Source organism: Thamnophis elegans, chromosome 12 (assembly GCF_009769535.1).
Source record: "Thamnophis elegans isolate rThaEle1 chromosome 12, rThaEle1.pri, whole genome shotgun sequence".
NCBI lineage: Eukaryota > Metazoa > Chordata > Lepidosauria > Squamata > Colubridae > Thamnophis > Thamnophis elegans.
The window spans coordinates 197,709-218,822 of record NC_045552.1 but is presented as its reverse complement, the minus strand read 5'-3'; the positions used below and the strand labels follow the sequence as shown (position 1 = coordinate 218,822).

Genomic DNA, 21,114 nt, shown 5'->3' with positions numbered 1-21,114 from the left:
GAATCAAAGGTTTCTGTACATCCAGAGCACTTTTGCCCTGTCTAAGAAGAGGGCGAGACCACCTAAACTGCCCTTACTCTCCCAATTTCCCAGGGCCCGTGACCCCCCCCCTGGTGCCACAGAAAGGTGGGCTATTCCCAGGTTCTACCTTTGAACAAGAAGGCCGGGAGAGGGGGGTGGTTGCAAAGTGGAGACAGTGGAAGCAGCGCCCCTGGGCAGCCCTTTGCTCCCCGCAGGCTCAGGGTCTTCTTCCCGCAGGCGCGTCTCCCACCAGTCCTCCAGGTGAGGGGCGTCCCCTTGTTTGCAGCCTCCAGGTGAGGTGTGCCCTGCCCCTGAGCGCGGTCACCTGCCCTGCGGGTCCCTTTTGCTCATCCCATGGAACAGCCCCAGCTGCTTCCCCACTCAAAGCTTCACCCACCCACCCACAATTAGTCTCATCAAAGGAGCTGGGGAGCGAGGCTGTCTTCTCATGGAAAAAGGAAGGCCGGTCCTTTGTCCCAAATGCAGCCTGTGCCCGGGAGGCAGGGGGCAGCGTCTGATGGGTTTGCCAGGTCTGCATCCCTTCCTGGGCTGGCTTCCTCGTTTAAGGCGCAGCCCCGGAGCAAAGGAGGAAGGCTGTGGGGGCAGTTAAAACGGGAGGGCCATCGGAGAGGCGGCTCTACACCTGTGCCAACCAGCCCCCTCCCTCTGCCAAGGCATGCCCCCCCCCCCGCTGTTAGTACTGGACCTTACATGGTGTGAGCCAGGCTGGGGAGCACCTCCATTCAGAGCGCCTCCTTTTCCAGAGGCTTCCTGGGAGGGGGCTCTCCCTCCTGGGGGCCACTCTCTGCAGAGAAAGCCACAGCAGGAAGCCTGAAGTTGCCCCCTGGTCTGCCCTGGTCCTGCTGGTGCTCAGAGATCTCCAGCACCTCTTGGGATCTGGAGCTTAATGCCACTTTTGGAAACCTGAACTTGCTGGACGGGTCCCCTTTGAAGGTTGTTTTCAAAGATGCCCCCCCTGCTTGGGGCACGGCTGCAGCTACGGCCTCGGGGGCCACCCCCCCATTGCGCTTCTTGAAGCCAGAGAGGGTGATCCTGGGGGGCTTGAATTTGGCAGCCTTGAGGGCGGTGGCAGCAGTGGTGCCATGGGGGGCCTCCGCCTTGGCCTCCTCGGCCTTCACCAGCTGGACGCTCAGCTCTGGGTCGTTCTCGGCCCCCTTAGAGGGAGACAGGAGTTCTACCTGGGGCAGCTTCCCCAACTTGCTCGTCCCATCCTGGAGCAGCACCTCCACCCTCTCTCCCTGGAGCTGGGCGGTGTCCTCCGCCTTCGAGAAGCCCTGCCTGGGCCCCTTCAGCCTTGGGGAGGCCTTCTCTGCTTCCCCGTTGACTTCGGCGTTGCCCTTGGGCCTGGAGAGGGAGACCCCGAAGGGGGACCTCAGCTTGAGTTTGACAGCTTTGTCCTGGCACCCCTCTTCCCTTCCCAGGAGCCCAGCGGACCCTTCCTTCTCCTTGGGCCACCCCAAGGCCAGGAGGCCCCCCTTGGCTTCCGCCTCCTGCTCCACAAGGCCCCCGGGAGCCCCCAGCCCTGCCCTGGGCAGGAAGAGGCCAAGCGTGGGTATCTTCACCCGGTGCCACTTCCCTGAATCCGAGTGGCCGTCTGTCCGCTTCCAGCCCTCCCTGTCTGCGCCTTCCAGATCCAAGGACCCCCTCTGCCACATGTGGGGGCCCCCCACCTCATATTCAGCCTGAGGTTTGAGACTTGGAGCAGAAATTTCCAAGCCAGGGACCTTAAAAACTGATTTCTTCCCTTCTGGCTCCCCCCCACCCACAGCCCTCTGGCCTGGAGAAGTAGCGCTCTCTATGCCCCCCTTGGTGCCTTCTGCCTCACATGCAGCAATACCGATTTTGGGCATCTTCAGCATGCCCTCCAGCCCCACCTCCGTTGCCCCTGCCGACTTGGCCTTCTCTCTCCTCTCCTGATCCCCAGAGAAGCTGACATCCAGCAAAGCAATCCTGAAGGCAGGCGCTGCCTCCTCGGCAGGGGGGCAGAGGGGCTGGGCATCCAGGCTCAACTCGGCCTCCGGCTTGGAGACACTGAGTGATGGGAGCTTCAGCCTGAATCTGCTCCCCTCGGTTCCCATCCCAGCTTCTGTTTCCAGCTTGCCGAGGCCGAGAGGCAGAGCGGGCACCTTTAGCCAGCTCTCTTTCGCCCCCGTTTCGGAGTCCAAGGCATCTGCGCTTCCTCTGAGTTTGGGAGGCTTCAACTCCAGTTGCGGGACCCGGGGCAAATCCTCCTCGCCCTGCCCATCCCCCGCTGAGCCCAGGCCCCCAAATGTAGGCCACTTCACGGAAGGAGGGCCCACTGTGACTTTGGGCACCACCCCTCCCCCATCCAAACCCATATCAAGCTCCAGCTCGGGAGCCTTCATTTTTGGGGCGCTGAGTTTCGACAGCCCCATCGAAGGCATCTTGACCTTTGCTTCTGGCCCTTCCAGGCCAAGATCCTCCGCCTCTGGCAGCCAGGCCTTGGCCAAGGAAATGTCCACTTTGGGCAGCCGTACCTTGGTGCCCAGGGCAGAGGCTTCAGCCACCCCGTCTAGGTCTTTCTCTCCTCCCTTCCCCAGCAACTGCATGGCCGCCTCTGCCTCTTCCTCCTCCTCACCCTTCCCAAGTTTTGCCAGCTCCACCTTTGGCAGCCTGACCTTGGCACCTGCGGCTGCCTGGAGAACGCCCTCTTCTTTGCAAGCCATGGGCAAAGCAATGTCCAGCTCTAATGTGGGAGCAGACACCTGGATGGGAGGCGCTCTGGGCCTCTTAAGCTCCCCCTCCTGCTGCTGGCGCTCTGCCTTGGCAGCATCTCCCGCCCGTTTCGCCACGCTTGCCCCCACTTCAGCTTTGGAACTTGGCCCAGCGATCTCCACCGATGGGACCTGAACTCTGAACCCGGGGCTCTCCGGCCCTGGGATCAGCCCTGCAAGCTTTGGCAACTCTACCTGGGGGAGGGCTTTCTCATCCAGCTCTGGAGCTAGAAGGTGGGCCTTCCTTCTCTCTCCTTGGGCCTTCAGAGAGGAAAGCTTCAGCTGGGGCATCTTCCCAAATGGGCCCTTCGGCTTCTCCTTCGGACTCCCAGGGGCCTTCTTGGCTTTGGCCTCCCCTTCTCTCCCCATGAGGCCCAAAGACGCTATCCTGAACTTGGAGGCCTTGGCCTCCTTCTCCAACATCCTGGGCTCCGGCTGCCCTCTCAGGCCCCCCTTTCTCCCTTGCAGCTTCACCTCCTCACTCTCTAGGGCGCCCCGCTCTTCTTCCTCGCCTTTGCCCCCAAAGCTCAGCAGGGATAGTTTTGGCTCTTTAAACTGGACCCCGAGGAGTTCCGGAGAGGTTCCCTCCCTGTCCCCGCCAGCCCAGCCTTCCGTGCCTTGTGGGCAGCCAATGTCCACCACCTCCACCAAGGGTAGGCCCATTCTGCTCCCCGTCCTTTGGCCGAGCCTTTCCTTGGGCGCTTCCCCTCCAACCTCACGGGCTAATTTGGCATCTTCTGCCTCTGCTTCCCATTTTGATTTAGGCAAAGATATCCCAAACTTTGGCAATTTCAGCTTTGAACCCAGGTCGGCAGCTTCTCTGCCCTCCACTCCAGACGCCGAAATCTCTGGGCTCATTTTGCTCCAGACTTTGGGGCCTGAAATGCTGAATTTGGACAGGGCAAATCGAGAGGTTTTCGCCTTGACCTGACTCTCAGCAGTCTTCTCTGGAAAACCTATTGGTGGGATCTCTACACTTGGCAGCTTCATCTTGACTCCTTCTGGCCCTTCGGTTTCTTCTGGACGTTTCTCAAAGGCAAGGTCCAACTTTGGGAATTTGGCCGCCATCCCAGCCAGAGCCGGTCCTTTGATGCTCCCCATCCCTGGCTCCAGCCCAGGCTGGCTGACCAGACACTTCGGGAGACCGATTTCCACCTCCAGGTCTTTGCTCAGGGTCTCCAAGGTGGCCTTCTGGGCCTCAGGTCCCTGCTCAGAAACGTCTCTTTCACACTGTGCCAAATCCAGCCCGACCCCAACTTTCGGCAGCTGAATATCCAGCGCAGGGACAGTTGCGGATGGGAAGCTCAGTGGGGCTGGAGGGGCGGTCATCTCCACCTCTGGCCTCTCAACAGAGATGCCCAGCTCTGGCTTTGGTACCTTAGGAAGTTGCAAACCTGGCACCTTTATTGCCAGCAAGGAAACATCCACCTTTGGGAGGCCGACCTTCATTCCCGCGTCCCCTTCTGGTTTCAGCATTTTGACCTGGACTGGAGGTCGGGAGGGGGCTTCCTTGGCAGGGAAATCAAGTTTTGGGAGGGATATTTGAGGCATTTGAAACTTACCTCCAGCCCCTTCGGCAGCCTCCTTGGGTTTAGCCCTTCCAGAAGGGGCAGCCGGTTCCCCCACAACCTTGCAAAGATGCATCTCCTGGACTTTGGGGGCAGAGATGTCAAGGGAGGGCACCCTCACCTCAGGGAGCTTCACCCGCGTAGCCCCTGCCACCCCAGCTGCCTCTCGGCTCTCCAAAGGCTGCTCCCTCAGGGAAATCTCCAGGCCGGGCAGCTGAATTATGGAGCCCTTCGCCTCGTTTGCCCTGGAACCTCCCGGGGCCCCCAGGCTGAGTTCCACCTGGGCCAGTTTGCCTGCTCCTCCTCCTTGGGCCTTGGAGCCCAGCTGGGGTACCCTGGCCAAGGAGGCTCTGCCCGGGATTTCAGGGCTTTCCGTGCCCGCCTTCCCTTTGGGAAAGGGGAGCTCTAGATCCACACCAGGAGCCGCCATGCCCAGAGAAGGCACCGCCCCGCCGGCTCTCGGCTGCTCCTCCCACCCCCTTTGGGGGCTTTCTCCCAGGGCCAGTTCCAGGGCAGGAGCCTTCATCAAGGGCACCTTCAGCTCCGCTTCCTCAGCAGAGACCCCAAACTTGGGGACTTTGATTCTGAACCCCCCCTCTCTTTTAGGGGCAGCCTCTGGGGCAGCACCCTCCAACCTGGGCAGGGCCAGGTCTACGTCCACCTTGGGAGCTGCCACTTCGGCGGCAGGGAGCTTCAGCCCGGCCTGGAGAAGAGCTGGCTGGCTCTCCAGCACACCGGCGCTCCCTTTGGGCAGGACAGCCTCCACTTGGGGCCAGCCGAGGGGTGGCGCTGCGAGGGCCAGGCGCTGGCCTTTGGGGCTGGCCTCCCGAGGCTCCTCCCCAGCCCCCATCCTAGGCAGAGCAAACTCCACTTGTGGGGCTTGGAATCCCATTTCCACTTTGGCCCCGGCCTCTTCCTTGGGCTTCTTCGCTTTGGAAAAAGGCAGAGTGAATCGGAAGGTCTTCCCCTCGCCTTCTCCCCTGCTTGCCTCCTTCGGTTCCGGAAGAGCACGGGGCCGGCCCATGGCAAGGCGGGCCTCGTCCGCAACGGCTTCCTTGACCTTCAGCCGGGGGAACTTCAGTCGGTGGCGCTTGGTCTCCAGGGAGGACAACTTCCGCGAAAGGCCTGGGCTCGCTTCAGCCACGGCCACCTCCCCAGCACTCCTGGCCTTGCGCAGCTTGGAGAACTTGGGGAAGGAGAATTCCACATCCACCGGAGGCCCCTCCGGCTTCCCGGCTGACAGGCGGGCCTCCATCTCCTGCAGGCTCTGTGCCACCATCCTCCTCCTCCTCCTCTCCTTCTTCTTCTTCCTTTTCAGGGAAGAGAGAGCCTGGATGTTCTGGGGAGAGAAGAAGCCGGGGCTTGGTGAGGCTCCCTGGCCAAGAGGCCGGCCTCTTTCCCCGAGACCGGAGGGCTGCTTCTCTGGCAGAACTCCTGCATCTGAGGCTCCAGGAGAGGAACAGCCCCGTTTCCAGAGCTCCTTTTCGATGGACGGGGGGGGGGGGAGGGGGCTTCCGGGCTCTTTTCTCAAGCCATGAGGTCTGTCCAGGGACAGTCAGCCTCAGCCCCTCTTTAGGCCCCCTCAGCCTTCCCTACATTGCAAGGGGACTCCGGGGACAGGACAGGGGAGGGACGAGCACCCAAGCGATCTTTCCAAACAGTTTGCAGGAAGCAGGAAGCTTGGGAAGCAGACAAGCCTGCAGGCCGTTGGGAAGGGAAATGAACAAACATCCTGCCTCGAGCTGAGCAGATCGGTCTCATCGCCCTCCAGGAACCCACGGGGGGGGGGGGCGCCTGAAGAGGAGCCTGAGAGGACCGACTCTGACTTAGACCCACTCCGTAAGGGGGCAGCACCTCCTGGGCCTCAGCGGGAGAACAAAGCTGCGGGATTGAATCTGGATTCCATTATAAACGCAGCTTGCATTTTAGATGCAGCAACTGCTGGAATTGCCCTTTAACGGATTTCTTAGTCCTGCAGTAAACTTGCTTATCGGAAACCTCCCTTCTGGGATGACAGCCTGGGAGATTCCCAGTTCTTGTCTCAGCCAAGAGAAGCCCAACGAAAATCTCTTCCCCGTTTCTCCTCCAAACTCGTGCTCAGAAAGGGGGAGCCTCTGAGGGCAGCGGACGGATCCCCCCTGTGCTACACCTCAGCCGCGGCCGGGGGCTGCCGCCTGCCCTCCCTGGGTAGCTGCTGTGCGGAGGAAGGCAGAGTCTGGGTTCCGGAGGTGGAACACCCAGGGCTGCCAAAGTCACCTACCAGCTTGGCCATCTTGGCTTTGGGGCCTCTCACTTCGAAGACGGTGGCTCCGGGCTTGCGAGAGACGTCGGTGCTGGGAACCACCCGTTTCAGGCAGAAGGAGATCTTGTAGGGCTCCGCGCACTTGAGGATCTGCAGGGCATCTTCATACTTGATGTTGTCAAAGTAAACTCTGGCACTCAGGAGCTGATCCCCTGCAAGTTGCCAGATGGGTGAGAGCGGATGTTAAGGGCATCCCAAGATCTCTGCCCACCACCCTGAAGGGCCCCCGTTCTCCCACAGAGGCAGCCTTTGGAGTCATGAGAACGGCCCGAGCGCTCCAGAGCAGCTGGACGAGGCCCCGTTTCGTCCTGCCAGGCCTGCCTGCTGCTGCCAGTCTCTGCCCACCTGAGTTCGGCCCTTGTGGATCAACCCTTTTTATTGGCTTATAAAATACAGAAGGAAATAAAAGAGGAAAAATAGGGGAAGGAAAAGGGAAGAGGAAAGTTATGGCAGCAAAATCCCTTCATGGACAAAATGGAAGGGCGCTTCGGTGCCCTCAGTGGAGGAACGGCTGCAAAAGCCGATGGAGTCAGCAGAGGCGGTTAAACTGACGGCTTTGATCAAAGGCGAAATCGCAAGTCCTTTGGTTTCTACTTGGAAACCACTTCGGGACTTTGTGCTTAAGACACGAAACTTTGATTTTGAGCTACGCTGATTAGCTAGAACTGTTGTTACAGAAAAGGCTAGTTTATACTATGATGCAAAAGTGAAAAAGTTTGGTGTTATGTCTTAGTCTACCAGACCAAAGGGGGGAGTCAGAAGTCAACTTCTCTTTTCTTTCTTTTTTCCTTCTTCACAGCTTTCCTCTTATTTGCTTTTGCCTTTTGTCTGATGAACTAATGAAAAGGGTTGGTCTGGGTTGGGCGCTTCTTGGTCACTCACCTTCCTGGAGACTCAGCATTCGCGCAGCTGGAGAGTCCTTGAGCACATCCTTCACAAAAAGGCCTTCCTTCCCTCCTCCAGCCACGCTCAGCCCCCGGGCCCCGGCTCCGGCCTCCGTCTCCACCACCATCTCCAGCAGCTCAGAGGCCTCGATGGTCTTCTGCGGAGGAAAGAAGAATCCGTCCACCCATTCGCTGCCTCTGGCTCCCTGGGATGGGAATGGGGGGGGGGGGTGGGGGGGTTCCTACTAAATTTGCCACGTGATAAAATCTGGCTGCTCTGGAGGACTCTCTCTACAAGGCTGCTTCTCCCACTGGGCAACCTCGAGGAGCGGCAGGAGTGGAGAAGGCGGAGAACAGGGAGGTACATTGGGGAAGGATGTGCAGATGGCGCACCTGTCTGATAGCCGCTGCAAAGCTGTATTTGCATCAGGAAGCAGAGCCTTCTCCTGCCAAAGCTGCCTTACCGCTCTTGCCAGGTACACCTTGCCAAAGCCGCCCGGCAACTGCCGCCTGCAGGGGACTTCAGGTGGAGAGAGGACCCCGGCCCATCCAGAGGCCTCTCTGAGCTTGGCTCCGCTTGCCCAGCTGAGCCGGGGCTTTTCCTAGCTTCCTTCCAGGGAAAGGCGATCCTAGAGCCCCCCCGCCCCCATTCAGAGGTCCCTTCCTGTAGCCATCGAAGCTCACCTCCATTGCAATGAATTGTGCTGTCATCTTGCGGGTGGGGGCAGCAGAAGGATGTGCCCCTCCACTTCAGGATCTCCTCCCTGGTTTGGGCTGTTCTCAGGAGGGCCCCCTTCAGCATCACATGAAGCTTCTCTTGGTAGGCCTGGAAGGGGACGGAGGTTGCAGAGGTGGGAGCATCAGCCACCCCCCCTGCCAGAGTGCCCAGACCCAACCTACCATCCCCTCCACCCCCCACTGGGACAATGATGTCCGAGCTTCAAGAATCGCCCCAAAGCAGTCCTGCCTCTCCCAACCCCCTTGCCTCCTCCGCCTCCACGAGAGACCCTCTTCCTCCCACCTGAGGCCCTTCAGAGGGGTCCCAGGACTCTCCCCACTAGGACAGGGAGCAAAAGCATGATTGCTGGAGGGGGGGCTAAAACCTTCTCCTCCCCATCAGTTGCAAGTGGGTTGTCATGGAGTAGGCTCATCACCCTCCCGCAGGCGCCCACAAGCCCTCCTTGCCCCAGAGCAGTCCAGCTTTGGCATGGCACCCCCCCCAAAAAAGCTGCCCCATTTTCCAGGAGGAGAAGGAGGGCACCGACCCCCACTGCAATATATGATTTAAAAGATGCACAGGCATTTCCACCCACTTATATTGTGAAAAATACAGTAATTTCCCCTATCCTTGAGGAGAAAATTACCTCCCTCTCTTCATCAAATTTATTTATTTTTCAATTTTATTTGCCACCAATCTGACAGTCCAGGTAACTCTGCAGGGTGCCCCAAGCTGCCTGGCTGGTGGCTGTAGCCGTAGAACGGGCAGCAGCCAAGGCAGTGGCAGGAGGAGCTGGCCCCCACCCGTGGAGTGGCTGAAAGAAAACCCTCCGTGGGACCGTTGCTTCCTTCCCTGCTGGCAAGCCCTGGGCTGGGGGCTGCCCTGCCTGAAAGCAGCCTCCCACAACCCAACCGGTTCTCGGGGTCTTTTCTCTGGGTCAAACGGCCCCCTCCTTGGAGTCAAACTCTGCCCACAGCCTGGAGTTCAGTCCTGACTGGCTCAAGGATGGCTCAGGCTTCCACCCGTCCGAGGTCAGTAAAATGAGGATGCAGATTGTTGGGGGGCAAAATGCTGACATTTGTAAATAGCGCAGAGAGGGCTGTAAAGCACTGAAGCGGAATCTAAGTCTACGTGCTATCGTTATAGTACTATTGCTATTCCTTGTGCAAACGATCCAATTTATTGGATAGGATTTTTGCAATGACTCTGCCTTATTTGTACCACACTTGGGCACTTATTTTAGATCTTATTTCTGTTGTTATTTAAGTTTGTATGGCATCGAGAGGCATTGGGAAGTATACAAATACTAATAACAATTCTCAGTTATGTTTTAATTTGGCATCCGCTTGAGGCAGGGGGCAGGTGTGTTAAGACTGCTTGTTACGCCTTTCATCTTGGCAGGGGGGGCTCTTGGGAAGGCCACCCCTTCCTCCACCACCTCCACCCCAGAGCCTCTAGAAAAGAGAGCCAGTCTCTGCCCCATGGATGCCTTTGGGATCCCCCCCCCCCCACAGGCATCATCAGCAGTTCCTTTCTTGCCTTCAAGCCCAGTCCTGGTGGGGGCCATGCTGCTGTTCGAGCAGGGCATTTCATTCCCACACTGGACACTGGAGCCCACGCCACTCCATTCCCCAAAAGGTCAGGGCTCCATGCCAGACATTCCCTGCCCAGGAAGACAAAGAGTCCCAGCCAGGCCTCTGGCATTGCCAGCATTCCCAGCAGAATTCCTTCACGCCTCTTCAGTCCACTGGGGACGGCAGCTCCAAAGGCTCCTTCCCACAGTGGCCATTGGGCAGGAGCAGGACCCCGGAGCAGCCGGGGCAGCCCCACTCTTCTGACCAAGCAGAGGAGTCAAGGGAGCTGGGCTGCTGCCTCCCCCTGCCTGCCTGTGCAGCCTGCCCGCTGCTGGGGCAACTCAGAGGACCAGCCTGGGAGGACAGAGGATGAAGCAGCCAGGAGGGTCTTCAGTCCACTGGCGCTGGACAGGGGTCTCTGGCAGGGCTGGGAACAGCTCGTGGGAGTGTTTGTGGTCACCAAAAAGCCAAGCAGAAGCTGGAGGGGTTGAGTGCCTTCCATGGAGCCCAGGAAATAGCTTCCAATAAGGCACAGCCAGGCCTGGCGGGAAGCCCCTGGGGGCGAGGGCAATGCCCCGTGCTTCTTTGGAAGGCAGCACGCGGCCCTCAGAGGCCTCTTCCAGCAGGAGCCCAAGTTGCCTCTTAGGCAACGGCACTGTAAGTCCCTTGCGCCCGTTCAGGGCTGGAAGCCAAGGTTCCCCAGACACGGGCAGCAAAATAAAAGTGGACCCAGGAGGTGCCAGGCTGGGCCTGGAGAACTCCTCCATCCCTGGGCCAGCTGGAGGGAGATGCTGACAGGACTTCAGCAGCTCCCATAGTTTGAGTGGAAGAGGTAGCGAGCAAAGATGGGGGGGGGGGGTTCTTTGCTCCCTCCCGCCTCTGCTCATGGCCGAGCAGCTGGAAGGCTGGGGAGAAGGTCAGGCATTCTGTAGTCTCAGCAAAACTCCATGGAGGGAGGCAGAACGGGGGCCGAGGCTGCAGTTCCACCCAGCAGAGACAGCCCAGAAGAGTGACTCAGCCCCCTTCCCGAAGGTGGGCAGCCCAGAGGCATTTCAGGCGCCACCATCTGCTCTTGCTGGATGGCTGTGCCTGTTGTGTCCTTGTGCTGGACGGCAACCTGCCCCTCCCCCCCGGCCTTGCCCACTTGTCCCGTGAGAGCAGCCTTGCCCTGGCCGGGTGGCCAGAAGAGGGGATCAGCCCTCCGTCCCTGGCTTGGAAGGATCCCTTTCAGGCTGAGCTGTGAAAGACGGAGCCCTCAGGCTCCAGGGAGGGATTCCGATGACAGGCCCAGCAGCGGGACAAGAGCGCTGGGAAGGGGGGAGGCTGGTCTGATCCCTTCTTCTGCAGGTCAGGCCTAGTGCTGGGAGGAGCCAGGCTTTCCCTCTCCCGCACTGGACCCCAAGGACAGCCGCTAAGAGCCCATTCCAAGGACCAGCTGCAGCCCTCCTGCCATCCGGTCCCTCCCCCTCATCTGGGTAATCCCCCTTCCCCTCTGCCCCCTGCAGCCTCTGGGCTCTGCTCCCATCTCTCCTTCCAAAAGGCTTCCCTAGGGACCCCCCCCCCCCGTCTTGTCCTCTCCTTTTCCTGCCCCCAAAGCAGACAGCAAACATCCTGGCAGCTTCATTTCCTGGCCCCGAGGGCAGAGCCAGTAGTGCCAAGACCTTTCCTCCCATTGTCTCCTGGATGGCCCCCCCAGCCCCACTCCTGGCACTGGGCCGCCCAAGCCCAGGTGAGGGAAGCAATGGCACAGCAGCTCTCGGGAAAGGGACCAACTCCCTTCCTGAGGCGGAACCCCATTCGCACTTGCTTAAGGCAGGAAGAGGAGCTTCCTTGGCCTTCCAGAGTTCCTGATCCAAGAGGAAAAGCCCTTTGCAGTCAGCTAGAAGCTGCTGAAGACGCTGCCGCCATCTCTGCCAAGAGGGGCTCTTCCTGTGTGGGTTGTAGTGCCAAGCCACCCTCACCCTTTCCAACCCAAGAAGAAGCAGCTCGTGGGAGATTCGGGAAGCAGAGCCCAGGTGCCTACAGGTGAGCATGGCCAGGGGCCAAAGCGCAACTGGACCATCCAGGTGCCCCGAGGCTGCCACTCCGGCCAGGAGAGCCCTCCCCTCCCCCCCCCCGAGTGTGCTTCCTTTTCAAGAGCAGCTCCAAGGCAGCTCCGAGCCCATCGCGCAGAGCCACCAACGCTGGCGGCCCTTTGGGACCAGATTCTGCAGACCAGAACTGCTGCTCCAATTAAGTAAAAGATGGGAAAAGGAAAGTATCAACCCGGGAACCAGCGGCTCTGGGGACATTTGGCTAATGTGGAAGGAGAAAAAGCGGCCTCCAAACTGGAGTTGGGCCAAGCTCAGCAAGGTCCCTCGATCCCCCCCCCCCCCGGTCACTGCCTTTCCCTGGCCGCGGGGCATCCGAGGTTCTCCTCGTGGCTACCCGAGGCAGGGGGCTGCCGGGCCGACCGGGGGAAAGCGGAGGGCACGCCTTCTCCTGTGGCCGGCTCGGAAAGAGCGCGGAGGCTGGGAAAAAGGCGTCGAGCTGAGCCTCGCCTCGCCGGCTCCCCCGGCCAGCAGAGCAGCGGCGCCCACCGGCCCAGCGGGAGTCCGCGCGCCCTTCCCTTCCGCGCTTGCCGCGCCCAGTGGGCCAGGCTGGGAAAGGGCCGAAGGACGCCGGAGCTCCCCTCCCCTCGCCCAAGACCGGCGCGGCTCTGCACAGCGGGGCGCTCCGGTCTGTCCAAGCGCCGGCCCCTTCAGACCTACCCGAGCCGGTTCCTCCGCTCCGCTCGCTCCGCTCCACAAAGCTCAACCGCCGGTCTGGCTGAGGCTCCGGGCGCGGTCCAGCAGGAAGCGGGCGGCTCTGGCTGACCCTCCATCCCGTGGGTGTCCGAGGCGGGCGCGGCGGGGCCAGGGCAGGGTCTGGGCGGCGTCGAGGCGGCTCCGAGGCAGCCCCGCCCAGAGAGATGTTGGGACCGAGCGGCCGCCAGGCACCAGCTGCCAGGCGGAAGGAGGGACCGGGCGAGAACGCCTCTCTTTACCGGAGCGGGAGTTTTGTACTTATTGTATTTTAATTGGTCTTTTAATTCTGCTTTTAAACGTTGTTGTTTGTCCTTGTCCATGAAAACAGGAGTGTCAAATGATAGCAACGGTAATTCCAGATGCACTTAGGAGAATTCCGTTTCCTTTGGGAGTAAGAAAAGCCACCCTGCATGCCTCCAATTCTCCCTCCAGCAGCGCAGAGGAGACTGGAGTCCAAATGCTCGGCCAGATTCAGAGGTGTTGTAAGGGGGGAGCAGGGGAGAGCCGGCCAGCCACCCACTGAAGAAAGGAGATCTCCAGCTTCCCATGGGTGAATCTGGGCCTGGCATCCAAGTGAGGAATCAGCTTCACCTCAACAGCCTGGGCACAATGAGAGGCCTTCGCCAGAGGCCAAGGGGGGCTGCCAGGAAGACTTCCACCCCATCTCAGCCACAAGGCTGGGGAAAACGCCCTCCTGGCCCACCCTCCTCCAATTGGGAGCTGGGCTTCTTTGGAAGGATGGGGCAAATGTGCCCCTCCTGCCCTCTGCTGGGTTGGTGCTCCAGCCAAGTCGCCCAGGAGCCTGCTTATCAGAACAGCACCAAGGAGCGGGGTCTCAAGAGCTGCCAGCTGGGGTGCATCTTGGCAGTGCAGTGGGCTACACAACTTTGGAGAGCAAGGTGTGTTTGTGGATGAGGTCATGGCAGCTGAGTGAGGCTGAAAACGTCCCCTTGCAAGCAGACCCAGAGAACCAGCGTCGTTTTCTGTCCTCCCCCCTCGTCCCAAAGATGCCCTCCCCAAAAGGAAATTTGACTTTCTTGGGGTTTTTTTTTCTTTGAAAACGTTTCGCTTCTGTTCCAAGAAGTTGAACTGATGAAGCTTCTTAGAAGTGAAAGTTTTTTTCCGAAGGAAAAAATAAACAAGTAAGTCCAGTTGCCTTTTGGAAAAAGCACCTCTGGGTCAACCCTGAACCCATCCAGATGAAGGATCTCCATAGACTTCCCACCCTCTTCCTCCAGAGGTTTTCGTTTTTCTTTCCCTCATTATCTATTTGCTTATCAAGCCTCTGTTGTAACCAAATAACTTTTGGTAACCCACATAGAATATAAAGGTTTTTTTTACACAAAAAGTGTGTAAAAAGGAGGTTGGGTCAGCCTTAATGTACATTTAAATGTAAACACAGAAATCTGTAACTTGCAAAAAAGGGCCAAGGAATGCTGCTAGTCCCGAGGTGAAGAATCTCTTGGGAAGGCTTCAGAAGGGGCAAAGCTGAAAGTCCCCCTCCCCTCTTTGCGCCATTCTTAATATCAGTCCGATTCACGGGAGAAGAAGAAGATAAAGTGAGAGAGGGGGGCCTTGGGTGAACTTCTGCAGTTGCCTCAATGAACAAGCAACTAGTCAAAACGTAACTGATGTTCAACTCCAACCACCGTGAATTCCCCTGCAAGGTTAGGAACAGCCCTTTGCTTAGAAAATTTAAAGATGTATTTAGAAGGCCAATTATGGACAGACAAACAGGCTGGAATCTCCATCAGCAGCAGCAGCAGGAGGAGATCAGGCAGGGCAGAGCAAACCTCGTTTCACCCACGTAACACCCATCCTCCGCAAGCTGCACTGGCTGCCTGTTGATCTCCGAGTTCGCTTCAAGGTGCTACTTGTCACCTACAAAGCCCTGCATGGTAGTGGGCCTGGGTACTTGAGAGACCGCCTCCTGCCAATTACCTCCACTAGGCCGATACGATCGCATAGATTAGGCCTCCTCCAAATTCCATCAGCCGCCCAGTGTCGGCTGGCGACTACCCGGAGGAGAGCCTTCTCGGTGGCTGCTCCGACCCTCTGGAACAAACTCCCCGTGGAGATTCGGACCCTCACCACCCTCCAGGCCTTCCGCACTGCCCTTAAAACCTGGCTGTCCCGACAGGCCTGGGGCTAAAGACTTCAACCCCACCCGAATTGTATGACTGTTGTGCTTTTAACGATGTATTGTTTTCTCATGTTTGTGACTTGTTTGTCCTCCCTCCCCTTTGGGTTGTGAGCCGCCCTGAGTCCCCCCAGGGAAAAGGGCGGCATACAAATAAAGCATCTCAATCTCAATTAGCGGCCGGCACGCCCCCCCCCCCCCCCCCCCCCCCGCTCCAGGCGAATCTCTCCGATTGGATGGGAGGAGGGTCGCTCGGGGCGCCCTGCGTGGGCGGAGGGAGACATCGCGACCAATGGGAGTGCTCGCACGAACGCCTCATCTCCATAGAGTGGGCGGGCGGAAGGAAAGCCCCATGCGCTGATTGGCTGCCCGGTAGGAGGCGCTGCCCGCCGCGGAGGCCGCCCCTCGACTGTGGCTGGGGCAAGGGCGACCCCTGGAGGCGGCGTTTGCAGCCTCGCCGCCCGGCGTTCCTGTCCCGAGCCTGGAGGCGCCGGGCTGAAGCCGTGCGATTGGCCCGGGAGAGCTCGCTGGTCCCCCGGCGCAGGACGGTTCCGCTGCGCTGGTGCTGGCGGAGAGCCGAGACGGCCGCCTCCTCGGAAGAAGCGTCCGGTGAGGGCTTCAAAAGCACCCCCACTTTTGAAAATGTTTGGTCAACTTAAGGCAGGGAAGACCCCTAAAGCCCCTAAAGCCTCTTTTCCTCATCACAACCACCATGCAAGGTGGGCTGGCTGAGAGAGAGGGCCGATCCTCGGCTAAAGGGAGGATTAGAACTCGCATCTCCCCGTTCACCGCTGCACCAAACTGGCTGTTGTGTAATATGAATCCATCTAATCATGGCTTATGCAATAAGAATAATATTTTTAATTGAATATGTGTGAGGACTAGCTCAATCTTCTATTTTACCATTCATGAAATCCTAGTTTTTCATGTTTCCCTGCATGAAAAGCAGCTGACTTATTGCCCCAGAGTGGCCACTAACTGCCCATCCGTGTTTACCCTCTTGACATTTCTGTGTCCCAGTGCAGGTGCGACAACGGCCGGGGAGGGTGCAGCCCTCCCCCCCCAGAAGGCCCCACCTGTAATCCCTCCTTAGGGCCACCTCACTCTTTTACAGCCTTTTAACCACAACACAAAGAATTGATAATTCAGCAGAAGAAATTATTGAAAACTCCTTCCAAGTCAGTTCTTAATTAGATCCCAGTAATCACATTACCATCCAAATAGGTTAGCATTTATTTGATTAGCTGCTTATGCTTTGTATGTTTTCAAGTTGCACAGAACTTTGCAAGCATCAACATGAATTAAGGTTTCTTAGCAACACAGGAGGAAGATTAACATTAACCCGGGGATATTCAGTTACTTGCCATCCAACCTTTTACTAATTCTGATGGGTTTGTTTATAGCTGGCCACCCAATCCTCACGGTGGCCTCCGCATCCAACCTCCTTTCTGCTGATAGAAGGGGTTTGGCTGCTGCCTTCCACTTAGAACATAGAATCATAGGGTTGGAAGAGACCTTTGAGGTCTTCTAGTCCAACCCCCTGCTCGAGCAGGAGACCCTAGACCATTTGTTCTGTGCAAGGGCTTTTCTCGGTGGAGCAAAAATCTTTGCTGCCCCAAAGAGCCCTTTCTGACCTGGGAAAAGCAGCTGCAGACCACCGGCCCAGACGGGGGCCAGAGCCCACCCAGCTGTGCTTGGGTTCACGGACTTCCTGTGAGAGCGGGGGGGGGGGGGAGGCACTTGGTGGCACAAGGGGCGGTGGGTGAAGGCGTCCAAGGCAGCGATTTCCAGCCTTTTGAGGAGGGGGGCTCATTCCTTGGCATAATGCCTGGAGAGGTAGACATTTTTCCCATCGTACTCCGATGTGGTCAGGCACTTGAGGAAGAAGTGCCCCAGGTCATGCTTTGAGATGACTCGGGCACCGCTCGAGGTGTTCACAGTTACGGTGTAGTCGCCGGTGAGGGGCTGGTCACCTGCAGGAGGAAGAACACCCATTGCCAGAAGCTGCATGCAAAGCCCACCTGCGCCAGCCATGCAGCCCCAACACTTGGCTCAGCACCAGCTGAGGAATAGCACTGGAAATGGGGCGCAGGTCCACATTAGGGGGTTCCGTTTTTTTTCACGGGTGGGAAATGGTTTTTTGTGCGTGGTTTTTCTGACACCTCCCCAGTCACAAACCCTTCCTGCATCCAGACTGATCCGTCAGTTGCTGGTCACTCTGCCCCCACCACCCAGATCTCTGCCCAGGACGCACCTGCAATGTGAGGTGGCATGACGTAGACGCAGGCCAGGCCAGACTCCTTCAGGATCTGCTGCATGCGGATGTGGTCCTCGGTCACTGGCCGCAGCCTGGCAGGAACCTTGTCCGGGTCCCACATCAGGAAAGCTGCAAGAGACCCACAGCCCCAGGCCAAGTCGGCTCAGCCCACCTCTTTGCGGAGGGAGGGGGGGAGCGTCCAGGGCCCTTGGGAACCTCAGCGCCCCAAGATGAACAGAGAGATGCGGTCAGATGAGGGCTGAGGAGACCAAGGAAGGCAACCTCCCACTTGCAGGAATCCGAGGCAGCTCTGCACGCCCCGTGGGGGCCCTGTGAGGCCCCGTCCCCTGTCTGGCCTGGAGAAGATCAGAGGTGGGGCCAGCATCTCACTGACATTCGTTTCCTTCCAGTTGCCTCCAAGACCTCCGACTGCCTGGCCAGTGGAAGCGCCTCTCCATTCCCTTCCCTCCTAGGGACCCCAAGGCGGTTCTTTTCCCCAAGGAAACCCGGGGCTGTCAGACAGGTGGGGGGGGGGGGCTTCTGACCCTTTGCTCAGCTGTAGATCCTATCCAGGAGACAGGAGGAGGTGACCTCCAGGTATTTCACGGGACGCCTACCTGAGAGACAGACCACCACTTTGCCGATGCTGCAGGACTTCATGGCTGCCACGATGTTCCGGGTGCCTTCGGACATCATGGTGGTGGGACCTGAGGGGCGGAGAAGGAAACTCCCATGAGCCCAGGGCCTCCGAAGAGGGAGAGGCCGGGGACGAAGCAAAAATGTTCCTACTGAGGTCGTTGCGGGTGCCCAAGACGATGATCACGGCGTCCTGTCCCTGCACAGCTCGGTCAACGTCTGCCCGGTTCAGCACATCTCCCACCACCACTTGTGCTGGCTGGAGGTCAGGGGGCAGCCGGGCAGGATCCCGAACCAGCACCGTCACCTGGTAGCCTGTCAAGGGGGAAGAGAAAGCAGCTGGTCAAACCTCCTCCCCCAAAGCCCTTGGAGGGAGGAGCAAAGGAAGCCTCAGGGCAGGCGGGGGGGGGGGGGAGCCTTCAGCCCTTTGCCCCGAATGGGTTGGCGAAGGGGGGGGGAATTCAGAGGAGGAATTTATGCTCCCCCCCACCGTCCTTCTGGCCGGCGCTCTCGCCTGTCCTTCTGCTCCGGCCACCTTACGGGCGGAAGGGAAGGTGTCCGTTTTCCTTGGTTACATTCCTTTTTCTGCAACACTGTCTGCCCCCTTTAACATCCAATTGTCTCCTGTTCAGCATTAAGTGCTTTGCCTTTTTAAAATAACTTCAGTGAATTCTTTTCTTGGCTTGTTCACATATTTAAGAAATAAATTACAGAGGAAATGCTAAACCTGTTTAGCCTGGCGTAATTTTTTGCATTACAATTTTTTGTGTGGAAAAACATTCTTTTTTAGATCTGAAGCCTCTTTCCAGCACACCAGCCTTCTTTAGGGACTATTTTATATATGTTCTGCCAGTGAAGGGCATTTTATGCCACCCTTAAATGGGTCGTTCCAATTAACTATTTTGTGGTGGATTTTTTTTCCTTTGACAATTATTGAACTGCTTTGGGCAATTCTGGCCGGTGTCCTTCCCTGTGCCAAGTCTGGGAGCTCAGGACCAACCAACCCCCTCAGGGCAGCTGAACTTAAATGTAATCCAAGCCTCCCTTCCCCCACTCCACCCCATGGCTTTGAAGCTTCCTTCCCCCCCCCTCCATGACTTCAGCCAGTGACCCAGAGGACCTTTGTACTTTCAAACTCAGAGAAGCCCCCCGAGGGCCTAATCCTACAATCCTCCAACTCTCCCCACCTAGGTTGACCAGCCCAGAGCCCACCACTCCCCAGTTATGGCTGCAGTGCCCATCCAGAGGGGCATTGGGGACCCCCCCCTTTTCACTTCCTTATCCAAAACAACAATTGAGGCAAGCTTTGCCCGCCCCCCCCCCGTCTGTCTTGCAAAAGGGGGGCGGGAACACCAGCAATATGTCTCCCCAGCAGAGGTGGGCCAGCCCCCCCCCCTCTTGGCTGGAGGAAAAGGGGGGACAGAACAGCCTCCAGAATTAGCTCAACTCCGAAAGAAGCCAAAGGGCCCCTGCAAGGCTGGTCCCAGACTCTCCTCCTTATCACTGCCCAGCACACGGCAAGCAGCGGGGCGGGGAACGCCGGGCGAGGTGTGGTAGCGAGTCTCAAGCGCCGGGCCAGCCTGGCAAGCACACTGGAACACGGCCAGGCCTGCTTTGGGGTTCAGCTAAACCAAGCTCCCATCTCCCGCAACCGCCCTCGGGACGACGGTCTCAGCGGTAGCAGCAGCCCCAGGGGATGGGGAAAGGCAGCCTTCATCCGGAAGCCTTGAATCTTGACCAGCCCCGCCACCCACACACAGCCGCCCCGGGTGCAATGCTCCTTCGGCACCCACCCACCCACCCACCCCCATTGTCAGCCGCTGCGCCGCTTCTTCGGGGGGGGGGGGCAGCCGTGTCCCGAGCGCGGCTTTCGCAGCCGGGGGGACGGCGCGGCCCTTCGCGGGCCCCCGTTGGTTCTGCCCCCCAAGCCGACGCCCCCTGCCCTGCCCTGCCCTGCCCTGCCTCACCCGCCCGCAGGGCTTGCGCCAGGGTGGCCAGGCCCGTCATGCCGGTGGCGCCGAAGAGGGCGATTTTCTTGCAGGCTGCGGCAGCCGGGCCTCCAAGCGCGCGGCTTCCCTCCATGCCGTCGCCTTCTCGCCACTCCAGCCCGGGGCCGAATCAAGCCCTTCCGCCTGGAGCTCCGCCCGAAGAGGCCGGGCCAGCGGAAGGCGGCGCTTGGCCGCTTCGCTTCCCCCGGCGGACAGGTCGCCCGTCAGCCGCAGCCAGGGGCCGAGCCCCGCGGCCTCACTCGGGATCGCGGCAGAAGGAGCAACCCAAGCCCGTCTCCTCCGCCGGCGCGCCTGCCTCCCCTCCCCCGGGCGCCCGAGGGAAGCGGCCGGTGGCCGTCTGAAAAGGGGCGGGAGCGGTTGATGCGCTGGGCGGAATCCCGTCTGAGCCTCCTCGGTCGAAGCGCCTTCCTGGCAATTGCTCCCCGTTCCCGGGCTTTGGCAAAAGAGGGCAGCGCAGAAAGCGGAGGGGAGGGGAGGCCTTAGCCGGAGCCCAGCCGGCAGAGCAAAGGTGCAGGGCTCTGCCGCCGTCCTCCCGGGGCAGCCGTCCCCGCTCCCGGCTCCCCGCTCCTTGCCCAACCGCGCGGCTCAGCCATGCGGGGCCCTCCGTCGCGCTTCCTCCCATTCGGCCTGGTTACCGGCGAGAGCAGCCGCCGCCTGCCTCGCGCCTTCCCGTCCTCCAAAGTGCCGGGCGTTGCTCCGCTTCTTTCCGCCGCAGCCGCGCAGCCGCGGCTTCCACCTGAAGCCCCTCCTCGGCACTCGCAGCCGCGGGAAGCCAGCGCTGCGCTTCCCCTCGTTCCAACCGGCACCCGCGGCTCGCGTGGAGAAGCCGGCGGCCGGGCGGAGGTCAAGGACGGGCGCAAGGTGAAGACCCGCCTGCTGCCGCAGACCCACCTGGGCATCTCTCCGGCGGGCGCCGGGGCTGCTGAGCGGCGGCAGAAAGGCGGGCGCCGCTCCTGGAAAGCCCCCCCCCCCCACGCCTTGTAGCGGGCGCGGCGGCGGCGGCGGCGGCGGGAGGGGGGCTCTCCGGCTTTCGGGGAGGGGCTGAGCGGCGCTCCTGGATTGGCTGCTCAGCCAGGACGGCGATAGCGAGCCCGGCGTAGCGGCCCCGCCGGGCGGCTGGGCTCGGCTCTGCTCCTGCGCCCATTGACGAGAGCGGCCGCCAGCAGCAGCTTGCCTGGTCGCTGCCGCCGCTCAGGCGGCGGGGAGGATAAGGCCCCGCAAGTGGACGGTGCTCAGGTGAGGTTGGCCCGGCCGCGGCTGCACTCGGGGGAGGAGGCTGTGGGCGCCCCTGGGCTCTGACGACCGGAGCAGGAACGGGAGCGAGGCGGAGAAGAGCCGGAGCCGGCTCTCCGGAAGCTTCTCGGAGGGGAGGGAGCAGGCCGGGAGTCCGGCCGCACAGCAGATGGGCCGCACTCCCGCCGCCCTTCGGGACCAGCCGTTCCCGCAGCAGGCCAATTTCCCCG

At 59.8% G+C, this 21,114-nt stretch overlaps 2 protein-coding genes across 3 annotated transcripts; both read right to left on the bottom strand.

Annotated features, from left to right (window-relative positions):
• Positions 1-253: 253 nt before the first annotated feature.
• Positions 254-12,722, bottom strand: PRX (periaxin). Its single transcript, XM_032228620.1, has 5 exons — positions 12,574-12,722; positions 8,216-8,357; positions 7,530-7,689; positions 6,606-6,799; positions 254-5,684 (listed from the first exon to the last, which is right to left on the bottom strand). Exons 2-5 carry the CDS (start codon positions 8,240-8,242, stop codon positions 765-767), a joined length of 5,301 nt encoding a protein of 1,766 aa, XP_032084511.1. The 5' UTR covers positions 8,243-8,357; positions 12,574-12,722; the 3' UTR covers positions 254-764.
• Positions 12,723-15,953: 3,231 nt separating this feature from the next.
• Positions 15,954-20,881, bottom strand: BLVRB (biliverdin reductase B). Of its 2 annotated transcripts, none has more exons than XM_032228283.1 (5): positions 20,543-20,881; positions 17,796-17,957; positions 17,624-17,713; positions 17,004-17,135; positions 15,954-16,722 (listed from the first exon to the last, which is right to left on the bottom strand). In XM_032228283.1, the coding sequence occupies exons 1-5, from the start codon at positions 20,793-20,795 to the stop codon at positions 16,559-16,561; spliced, it is 801 nt and encodes a 266-aa protein (XP_032084174.1). In that variant the 5' UTR covers positions 20,796-20,881; the 3' UTR covers positions 15,954-16,558. The 2 variants fall into 2 exon arrangements, with proteins under 2 accessions (XP_032084174.1, XP_032084175.1); XM_032228284.1 differs by lacking the exon at positions 20,543-20,881 and adding an exon at positions 19,610-19,807.
• Positions 20,882-21,114: the final 233 nt, after the last annotated feature.